The sequence below is a fragment of the Phoenix dactylifera genome, chromosome 5 (genome assembly GCF_051530095.1).
Source record: "Phoenix dactylifera cultivar Ajwa chromosome 5, Ajwa_hap1_PhDact_Kaust_v1.1, whole genome shotgun sequence".
Lineage (NCBI taxonomy): Eukaryota > Viridiplantae > Streptophyta > Magnoliopsida > Arecales > Arecaceae > Phoenix > Phoenix dactylifera.
Genome location: NC_143194.1, coordinates 18,344,338 through 18,356,277, shown reverse-complemented (window position 1 = coordinate 18,356,277; position 11,940 = coordinate 18,344,338). Strand labels below are relative to the sequence as shown.

General features: G+C 36.7%; 1 protein-coding gene across 3 annotated transcripts in view; it reads left to right on the top strand.

Annotated features, from left to right (window-relative positions):
• Positions 1-1,082: 1,082 nt before the first annotated feature.
• The window catches only part of ALA3 (aminophospholipid ATPase 3), a 55,618-nt gene continuing 44,760 nt past the window's right edge, over positions 1,083-11,940 (top strand). Inside the window, exon 1 of one of the 3 annotated variants that reach the window (XM_008805204.5) lies at positions 1,083-1,589. In XM_008805204.5, the coding sequence (XP_008803426.3) occupies positions 1,395-1,589 (195 nt within the window). In that variant the 5' untranslated portion in view covers positions 1,083-1,394. The remainder of the gene's footprint in view (positions 1,590-11,940) is intronic. The other 2 variants (XM_088721733.1, XM_088721734.2) reach the window with 2 other exon arrangements.

Below are 11,940 nucleotides of genomic sequence, written 5' to 3'. Positions count from 1 at the left end.
ATTTTTGCCTTTATTGGTGCAATGTATTTATTAGGAATAACAATTATTATACATTTTTAGCAAAAACAAAAAGTTATGCCAACAAACAATATGGATTAAAATTTTCCTTAGATTATTATTTTTCCTTTCTTTGGAGCATCGTGCTCATTTATCCACTAAAAAATTATATATTATTCCAATTCCCCCATAGTTACAACTTATGTAGCATAAAATTGAATTGAAAAATTAACTAATCTTCCAAACTAGGAACATATTTATTTGTAAGAAAATCGTATAAAAAAAACTATTTTTTAAAAAATGTAGTTGTCTTTTATCTATTTTAATAAATAATTAATAAATTTGAAAACTTTACATTTTTTTTCTCTGATAGAGAAGTTTCATTTTATTTTTCCTTTTTTCTTTTGAATTTCCCATAACCAAGTGCACCCTGAAACTCAATTCATGACTCACTATCTTTTCTTTCCATTTCTTTAAATTCTAAATGTTGCCTCATCGGGATTGCTATTTCTTTCAACATTTACTACTTGTCCATATTTTAGAATAGTTTCATGGCCACCTTTATCCAACTCAGATGAATTTTGACTCAAATTAGCAAATTTTAAAATTGGTGGACATACTTCTCCCTAAAGAATGAGAAGTATAGAAATAAAAATAAAGCACACATGTAAAACCTGCTCTAAAAACACACAATAATTATGAAATTATAGTCATTCATCAAGTGCAACTTTTTTTTGCAAAATGATGTATAACGTATTGTCACATTGAGTGAGTAAATATGTAGTTTTATTTTTTAGGTGAGAAATATGCTCGGTGGCGGTTCCGTCCGAATATTCCCGTCAGCACCTATCCACCACTACTTTTCGGATCATCATCACAGCTATCGCCTTCTCGTCCCTTCAACGGCGAGATGTCCACCCAAATTTCCAGCACACCATCCACATCAAAACCCACCAAACCCTCATCGGACGGCTCCCAGGATCTCACTTTTCGTATTCCGCGTTACACGATCTCTTTTAATTTTAACTGCTCCCACTGCGCCCGGTGCCCCTGACGCGCATGTTAGCCACTCCTATTTTTCTTTTGTTAAATTGAACGAAGGCTACCATTAATTAAACAAAGGGGCGACGATCCGGAGGAAATCGCTCGGTCTTCTTATCGAGATTTTAAAAGGCAAGTAATTGCTAGCGAGCGAAGGATGGAAAGAGACCGAGGAAAGATCAGATCGATCGATTCGATTATTTCCTCTTAGACTTCGATTCCTTTTCTTCGTTCCGAAGAGACGCGGATTGGAGGATTCTTTCTGTTGTTGGATCTTTGTTGCTGTTAATAAACACAAGAAAGGAGGAGGAGAAGAAGGGAGAGAGAAGAAGGGAGGGAGGGAGGGGGGAGGAGAGATGAAAGGGAGGGTAGATAGGGTTAGGGTATCGAAGGCGCGGCTTGGCGGGGAGAGGGGCTCGCCGTCGGTGGGAGCGGAGCTCCGGCAGGCGTCGTCGCAGACCGTCCGTCTTGGCCGAGTCCAGCCCCAGGCACCCACCCACCGCACGATCTACTGCAACGATCGCGAGGCCAACCTCCCCGTCCGGTTCAAGGTCAGCCACGCCCGTCAGATCTAATTTCTTATCTGTTATTTTTAAGAAGTCATGAGGTGGATGAGCCTTATTTCTGTTTATGAATGATTGGTTGTCACTCCAATTTAGTTGGATATTTGATATTATGAACCGATTCAAACTTGTGGTTATCTTTCACAAGAAAAAAAATAGAAAAGGAAAAAGAATTGGATGATTTTCACCTCAAAATGTTTCCAGTTTGTGTTAATCAGACTTGCGGTTATCTTTGAATCCATGTGTTACTAGATTTTAATCGACCGTATCTCATAATAGACAATTTATTTGGTAATAGAAAAAGAAGAAAAATCAGCTCAATAATATTAATTTGCTTCCAAAAGCATTAATTTCAGCAGAAATCTGTGTCACTTATGCTTTCTAACATTGAAACAAAGGAATAGTGGGTAGACCCCTTGGTTTTAATGTTAATTATTGGTTTAGATGAATGTTTCCAACTTATAGAATCAACAGCAGCAGAGACCGAGTTCAAAGAGTATCCTCCACTATCGGTATTTTTGTTGGCATCTAATGAAGTCAACAGTTTAGAGAATTGACCATACACTGACTCTTTATTATGATAAAAGATATTTCTGTTCAGGAAGAGTAAGGGAAGAAAAATACCGAAAAGCTGTTCTTTCACTCCTTGCAGATATGCTACCGAAATCTGCAGCTAAATGAGATTAGTAGAATGAGCGTTCGAGTCTTTAGAACTCAGAAGTAATATCTAGCAATCTTAGATGTTAGGAAGTAGGAACACTTTCCTTCAAGAAGCAAACCTAGTTTTAGTCAATAAACCTTCAACACTTGAGTAAGATATGGTTAGTAGATTTGGCATCACTTTTCGGAATTTAACAGTTTGGACAATTCAATTGTCAAGTGATCAAGTGTAAGTTGACGATGCCTTGAATCACCAGGAAAATGCAATAGTTTGAATAAAAAATAACGCTTCCATACCAGACTGTTGAGTCTCAAACCACTACTGAATATTTTGATTAGACTATTAAATAGTGTGCATAGGCTAGAAAAGTTAGTTTTACACCTTTAGCCATATATATTGATACTGAGAGCGCAAAAGCCTTAGTCTATTGTGCATGAGTATCCCTGAGAAGCTCGAATCTACTTGCAATGGAAAGCAACTTCTTGGTGACTTTGATCAAAGTCTGAAGTACATGGTGCGGGGGCGTGCTGGTCATATACCAGCATGGTACTTGCTGCAGTATAGCTCTGTATTGACTCAAGGTTTGTTGATAGGCATCATGTCACAGTAGGTACTGATGCACATATTAGTATGCCATGGTATGTTCTTGTAGTCAGTTCTTTAGACCTTGCTTTCTGTTACATGTCATATTGGATTGACAAGAGGAACACGGTCTTGATCCTTGATCTAGTGAGACGACAATGGATGGCCCAATACTAAAACAGAAGGCAAGATTATTGAATATCCAAAAATCCAAACAAGTGATTTAGATTCTTGTACTAGGTCCTAAGAAAATTTTTGCTCTTCTCTTAATTATTTTGGAGACTAGTCATCGGAAAGGAGCTAAATTATGAAACAAAAGTTCCAGACAGATGGAGTGTGTGAAGAATTTTCTGAAAATACAAGGAGACTGTTGGCAAAATAAGATGACTAGCTGGAGGAGTCTTATTGGTAGAAAAGAACTAATGAGACCACTGTAGAGATTACCAAAGAAAAAGTGAAATTTTCAATAAGAACCGGCAAAAGATATGGACTTATGAGTTACCTAGGTATAGGCCTTCACCACTCATACAGGAACATGCTGGGAAACCATAGATGAGTGGAGACAAATGAGAGCCAAGATATTTATTCATATAGTTGAACAACACTTCACGAAAACCCATGAATCTCAATACATGCCAAGGCAATCTTTTTTTTTCATAGACTCAGGCTTTACAAAGATCAAATATTCTTTAACAAAACATATTCATAATTATGGTCTGTTGTGCTAGTACTGGTTGTCTGGCGGCACAGGTCGGTATAGGCCCGCGCCGTGCCATGCCGGGCCTGTATCGACACAGTAGAGGAGGCGGGGGAGAGGGTGAACAAGAGTGAGGAAAAGAGAGAGAAGGGGGAGAGAGGGAGGGAGGCCGGTGGAGGCTGGCTCCTAGGTATTAGGTAGAGGCTGCAACCATTCTCCTATTTTGTTCAAAATAGAGTTCCGACCGCTAAAATCTTCACGATTTTGAAGCGAAGTTTGAGTTATAACAGCCGGACCTTTGTTTCGAACAAAATAGAGAAACAACTATGGCCTCCGCCTGCTGCCTTCCGCCGGCCTTTCGCCGGCCTTCCTCCCTCTGCCTCCCCCCCTCCCCCCCCGCTCGCGCTTTTTTACTTCTCCATTTCGCCCTCCGATAATAGGGTCATTTTCGTTGCCGGAACCGTCCCAGTCCGCCGCCGGGACGGCTCGGTACGATCGAAACCGCCTGATTTGGGATGGTTCCTCCGACCCTACTCATAATTCAATGTCCTAACTAGCTAATAAGCATATGAAATATAGTCTATGATGGATTTATCCTCATAAACTTAGCATAATTAGGATAAAATAACTTATGTAGAATAGTCTAGAGCCTTACAGCCAAAAGCCATTTAGAAGGTTTTGTACATATAATTGTGAAAAAACAGTAGGTCTACAATTACAAAGATGAGAGCCTTCTTAGACTCTGGAAGCAACTTGATTAGTGTGGTTACACTCTTTTAAGTAACTTGTCTTTTGAGAAAAATACTTAATTGCTGGAAACATCCTTTTCTGATGGCAAGGATTAGTTTTACAAGTGTTTTGCTCTTGCATTCTAATAGCCTACATGATACCCTGGAATCTTGATGATACGGAGAAAGTACATTATCAAACATGTAATTTAAGTATTCTATTTTTTAAATTATATAAATCTTTGGATACTTATTGAGTATGCTTTTTATATTGCCGAAATATATATAAAAGTGAGAGTGAGGCGTTCTCTCCCCTCTTTTTTTCTAATGTTGATATATTAATTAGTATGATTAATTTTACCTTGTCATTTTGATATTGTTGTGTAGTTTATGGATCTGAATGATGACCAAATGGTGAAGTTTGTGAATGTTGATACTATATTGAGATGATTAGTTTTTCTTAATGGATGTTTTTCACTATTATCGCGCATTTGCATGTGCTTGCAATAGAAAAAAAATAATGATGTCTTTGACATTGTATCTGAAAAGCAATACTAGCTAAAAACATAACAAAAATGCAATAATTAGAAACTTTAGAAAACTAAAAATTTAATAATATATAAAAGTCAAATTCCATGAAAAATGATAAAATTGATAACTGACATTAAGTCAAACTCCAGTTTTTATATGCTCCAAAAATGGTAGAAGTATAAAATGTAATGTTTTTGGGTAAAAGAATCAATATTTACTGTAGAAATCTAATTTAATACCCTTCGAAAATATGCTAATGATCCTTCTCAAAAAGAAGAAAAAACCAACGAAATGCAGCATTTATACAAGTCATAGTGGATAGGGCTGTGGATAAAACATATTTATATAACTACATGGAAAAGAAAAAATTCAGCTAGACTATGAGCAAGTAAATGTCTTTCTCATTACCATTGTGAGTTCTCATTTATTGGTAAGCTCAACTACTTAGCAATAAAAAAAATTGTTTAAAATAAGCAGTGGTGACTAAGTAATTTCTTAATTTAGATCCCCTGGTATCTTTGACACTCTTATGGCTATGAAGTGCTCTTATGGTTTATAGCCCAACTCAACTTGCATTGGTCGAAATGTACCCTTTTTTGGTATTTAATGAACCACAGTTGCTACCTTGTTACTAAATACTTAAATGCATAGAACCGAAAAATCAATCCATGTTGGGATTAAAGAAAAATAATGTTCATGTAAATTCGTGACCGTGTAACAAAAGGTGCACCCTTTGCCTTATGACATGCAAAATAGGAGAAAGATGAGCAAAGAAAGGGGAAGAAAATAACACAGGTAATAAAAATCAAAGAACTAATGAATAGACAACGAAGTAGAAAGATGCATAGAATTAGAGTTGGTGAGTCTCTAGAGGAATTAGAATTGGAGTGTATCACTTAATATACATATAATTTTCTATATTTTATTAAGTATCAAGCTTAGAAATTCTGGAGTAAGCTTGGACTTGGCCCAGAATATAACTGTGCCCTAAAATCTGGATTTAGACTAGCTTAAGGGGCTGGAACTGCTTATGCCTACCCAACTATCATATTGGGCCGGTTGGGCAGCCCACCGAGTTCTAGTCAGTGGCTACTAAGAATGCTGTTAGTAATGACTTTTTTGAATACCTGGAGCGCCTGGGTGCTGATTTGAAGTGGTAATGAGGGTGTTTTTTGTAGGGAGGGCATGAACTACACATCATTTGAAATTATGTAGTTTTGAGTTCTTGTTTCAAGGTAAATGACTCAAAAATGCTCAAATTTATTTCTTAACTTAGTGATGCCAAATTCGACTTCAGCGTGGAGGCTTCTAAGTCAAGTTCCTTGTGGGAGAGTATGACATTTCATGCTAGCTTACTTAAAAAGAGGGCTACCTGAGTAATATTTCATTGATAACTATTGTAAACTATATCATGATGGTATCTCTTTTGGAAAGATAATAACAACAAAGAAAGCTCACATTTCATGAAAGTGTGAAGGAAACCTTGGGTTGAATCTTTGGTCTGTTTTGGCTCTCAAGAGTTGCTTAGGTCAGTGAACAATCCCAGGAACAGAAAACACTTTTTAATCCCAATGCAAGAGTCGTGTATTCCTAGTGCAATGAATGGCTCTTCGCTGTTTCCCGCTGAGAGATCAGGATAGAAAAAGGAATGCTTTAAATACGTTGAATGGAATTGTTCCCCTCTCTTCATTGTTTAAAATCAGATAGGGTTGAGTCGGGTCAGCCAATTATGGGCGCCTAACCATGACCCAATTTCAACATCTCCAAATCAACATGATAGACGTGACATTGCTCAATCAAATTATAAGAATCCTCAATATTTGTATCTCTAGAATACGTTCATACCGACAAATGGGTCGTGCTACCTGCGAGCACACCTATAGTTGGAAGTTTAATATTTGGGAGCTCTATATATGCACCTATTAGGGATGAGATAGCAACTACCATCCAAAAGAAAAGTATCTTACTATTCCCTAGATCCATTTTGTTACATCCTTCTAAGTATCTCTGATCCCTCTAAAAAGAGCTATATTTTGACTTCTTTTGCCCCATATGTATCCAGCATTATGTCCAAGCCACAACAAACGTAACATAACTGGTTGACCAGTGAATGCACACAATGGATGTAAAACAAAATGATGTTTTTTTGGCCCTTGTGCCACTTAGATTTAGATCATCTTCTTTCCTAAACATGTCCCATAGAACCAAATGACCTGCCATTGTAGTAACATGCTAAACTTGCGACCACTAATCTGCCTTTTCACAATACATTCAAAGGTCACATATGGCATAGAATGAGGCTAGATCTACCTCAAGGGTCTCATATAGTGAGGAAGCAAGGATCCATTCACTCACTTCCCTTTGTTGGTCACCCGAGCACATGTGGCATGAATCACATGCTCCAGTATTATCTCTCCTACAACAAGCGCATTTCATGCTATAGTGTCCCATATAGATCTTGATTCAATTGCTACCTAGCACCTAACCCAAGTCCTCAATGTTTTCACCATCTTTAAGACCAACTAAGTTCTTGCGTCCAGGTTTATACAGGTTATATGGATTGTAGGGCATCTATATCGGCCTTTGTATCATCATCATCAGGGCCTCATCTTGATCAAACTATCAAGGCAACTTTTTATTTAAGATATGCAACCTCCCAGAATGCATTTGCTTAAATTGTCTCATCTATGTGTGCTCCTTGGGTGCCAGAGGTGATCGCCCATGTGAGAGGGCCAATCTTAACTTGTTTGACGTAGCTTCTATTTTTTGTATATATATGTGTATTGGTTCTCTCATGCATTTTTTCATTCACATATATTATCAATAAATTAATGTTGAAACATTTTTAAAAATATATAAAATAAACATCATTAGTTAATTGATAATGACATGAATACAATGTATAATTATTACAATGGTCCAAAATTGAAATAGACATACATCATAGTCTACAAAGCCTACTGATCTTACATGTGACTGGTGCACATCTATAGGGATAGGTACAGTGAGGAGATCTGCAACAATCCAATACATAGAAATATGTTGTAGGATCACTTCTTTCTGTGCTACAATATCTCTTATGGAGCTATACTTGGTATTTAATTTGTTTGGTCTTGCAATAATACTTTGGATCCTTCGTGTAGGCAACAACTGCCTGACTATCACAATATACTGTTACTGGTTTTGTAGCATCAATAACAACTCCTAAATATTGCAGGTATCTTCTAAGTCAAATAGCCTTCTGCATTATAGCTGAAGATGCTACAAACTCAGCCTCCCTCATAGAAAATGCTGTACCTGCTTTCTTTCTGCTAATCCAAGAGATGGTGCCATGATTAAGCAAGAAAACATACCCTAAAATCAATTTACACTCATCCAGTTATCCACCCCAATCAGCATTTGTGTAACCTACTAAGCACAAATCACCTGCTTGATAATGTAGGGAATATTCTGTAGTGCCTCTGAGATATCTCATTATCCTCTTGAGCACTTTCCAATATGCTAGTCCTGGATTTGATTAATATTAGCTTATCCCACAGTGAATCAAAGATCGTGCCTATTACCCATCATATATATATATATATATACATATACATATATTAGGCTTCCAATAACACTAGAATAGGGAACTCTTATCATTTGTCTCTCTTCTTCTATAGTCTTACGATGCATTTTGAGATTTAGACCTTTGCCTGCCACCTTTTGTTGGTGGTGGTCACCATAATATGATGGTTGAACTCCTGCTTTTAATCCTTCCACAATGTTGGAGTTCCATGATCACCAATTGACAGTTACAGTTGTTGAGATGCTTTCTACTTGCTTTGGAAGATGTGATTTGCGCGGGTCTTTCCTCCGTAGGGCAGGGATGTACCTTGCCTATTGCCATTAGTAACTATTAAAGTTAAAAGATAACAAAGAGGAATTAAAGTAAGAACCTAATGTATTATCTATTACTGATACTCATAAAAAAAATAACCAACCTGATTGGGTTGGTGAGGAAGAAGGCAAAGGATCCCACCCCTCCTTTCCCAAGTTAAAATCCATGCAGAAAGGAGAAAATAAAGACTTTGGAAACCAAAAATATGATCAAGTAAGATGAAATAAACTAGGGGTAGATGCGAAAAAAGCAAAAATATTATAAAAACCTAAGAAGAAAGAAAGACAAGGGAAAGGGAAAAAAGACTTCCTTGAATTGATAAGCTTGTATCGTCCGGTGCTCCTCACACGAATGTTTGTTTTTTTTTCTTTCTGCTAGAGCACACAAACCTTTGTTTTATCACAGACATAGAAAAAATATTTTATTATTTAGGCTTATTTGAGAAACATGCTAGCCTTGCTCCGGTGAGAATCCTTAGTTTTCTTTTGATGTTGTAAGCCATGGGGAGTGGGGGTATGTCTATAGGTGCTCAAGGGCTGTTAGATTTCATCCCTTTCCAATGTCGGACTAAAAGCCGGGTACAAGACATGCTAGGTTGTTTTCCTGAGTTTGGAAAAAGGTTAGGGTTAGAAAACCTCTTGAGCCCATCCACATCATCCTAAGTTATTCCTATTTCAAAATAGAGACTTTTGACCAAAATACCTTGTTTGCATTCTGCATGTCATTCATTTGATTGACCATAACTTTCTATTTCAAATTCAATATTGATTTCTCCAAAATGCTTTGGACTCTTATTTGATGCTTAAAACAAGATACAATATTGACCAGTTTGGACAAAAAAATTATGAATGAATTTTAAAATGTGACAAGGTGTTATGTGAGACTGGTGTGGACCAGTCATGTGATTTGCACATTGAAAAGGGAACCCACTAAAATTCATTAGGGCCTGTTTGGATGAATAGGCAAAAATTTCTCTAGAATTTCAAAAACTATGGAAATCGAGTGATGCTGCAAGAGGATCCCATGTCAAAAACTATCACGGATTCTCTAGTAACTGCTTTTGGGCTGATTCTAGGACATTATATGGAAAAATTCATTGCATCTAAAGGTCATTATTTGAAGTTTGTTGTTATGGATTAAGTCCAGGAAAACTAGGCGTTATCAACTAGCTGTTGTAAATTAGTTGGTTTAAATTATTCTGTGGAAATAAAATATTCAGTATGTAAATTACCATGAAACAAAATATTTCTTACTGACATGGTGATTTATATTTTTAAGGCTCTTATTTGATGAAATGAATATTGACAGAGTATATTAATACAAATATTTTCAGAGTGGAGTGATCATTTAAGTGGATAATAGATTTTTCAAAAAAATGTTGGATAAATAGTTAAAGAACAGTCATTTAAATGTTAAATATTTGTCACGTGTATATGTATTACATAAATGTCAGATTGACAGCCGTAGTATGACCACTAATGGCTGCTTTCTTAGAACTTATTCAAAAATACAAATCTATCCTTGGTTATTTACCAATACTTATTTAGCTGAAGCGTTATCAATTACTAGATTCTAGTTGAAATCATCTATTAGGAACTATGAGTCTTTTTGATGAACAACACATTCTCCACATTCTCCAAGTGGTTTCAATAATTCTTGTTATGGACCGTCTTGGAGTGGTTGCCCATTTTAGTGCCTCCTTCCATGGCTATGTTGGTTGTTAACTCCAAGATTAAGAAAGAAATGGTTGTATCTAAAACAATTTATAGAGAGGAATGATTCTGGGATTCATCTCATGCTGCCTTCTGCCTCTAACCTTCTTTCGTCTTCAGCTCTTGCTCCAACCTGAACCTGTGTGCCTGAGAGGGAGAGAGAGGGAGCGAGAACATGAAGGTTATCTCCTGAAGAAGGGAAGGGTGAGGGGCAGATTATAGTTTTTAGATGCTTCTAAGGTAGGGGGATGGGGTGTGCGTTAATGCATGAGAAACATAGGAAAAAATAAATGGCTCTGAGTAGATTCTTTCCCTTCCATGGAATGCTGCTTTTACCATGGTCTATTTGACCTGAAAGATGATTCCCAAACAACAGTCAGGAATCATTGATTACATGGTCTCTAATTCCTTGGAATGCTGCTTTTACCATGGTCTATTTGACCAAGGTTTTTAGGTGGATCCAAAAGTAGCCTTTAATTCCAAAAGAATTCCAAAGAAGTATTTGATGATCTCAAGTGCATCTTGATTATGTCGTGTGGCCAAAACTGTGCTGCCAGCTATCTACAAATGGTAAATTCTAAATTTTCAGTCAAACAATACTATCACATTGTTGCTTAATCATCAAAAAAATAGCTAATCAAATATCTAATTAATATCAATCTATTAATAAAATAATAAATCAAGCAAGAAACTCTACTTAGATAATATTGCTAGATAATAGGAATCAAACTAAAGGAAAATTATGTTGGCACCAAACAATATATAGCAATGCGAGCGGTCATGCTTGTAAGCTGCGTATAGTTTAAGGTAGTCTTGCTTATCTAAAGAACAAACACATGCACTTAATAGTGAGAATCTTTTAGACTAGAGTAATGCATCCATTTTGGAATCTTCCCAAAATTTCAAACCTTCACTTTTCTTCCTAAGCGTTTCTTTACTACAAGTGTTTCTAAGGTAATCTGCTTCCTTGCACTTGCACATGCTTCCTATTCTAGCAACAAAGGACATGCATTGATATAATAAACTTAATAAAGCTCCATGCTTCCAATATATATTTATGCTTATGGATGCCTATGCCACTGTGTTAATGGATGCCTGTGCTGTTGTATCTCCTCCTTGGGGTATTAGCGTCCTTCACAGCATTATTTATGTTGATACGATTAGTTGTTCCTGTGATCATATCCTTCTTTCTTATTTTGGAGTGACTATGTGACTGTAGCTACTCTGTTATCTTTTTACAGCAAACATCATTGTTATGTACATGTAATATCATTTATGGCACATTATTAAATGTAGAAGCTGAATCTGTTGGTTGAAGTTGACCATCACTTAGTTTAACACTGCTAGAAGGCAGCAAGCCTTTCTCATTCTCTCTCACTCTCTCTCAAATGGCAAATGAACTTTCAAGTACATGACAAGTTACAATCCTCACAACTTAGTGTACATAGTACCCATCCAATCATCCTCAAAACTATATTGTATCATAGCACCAGACTCCAATTAGCTATCTGTTTTCTGCGTCGATAAGATAGCAAGCTCCTTACATGCCCC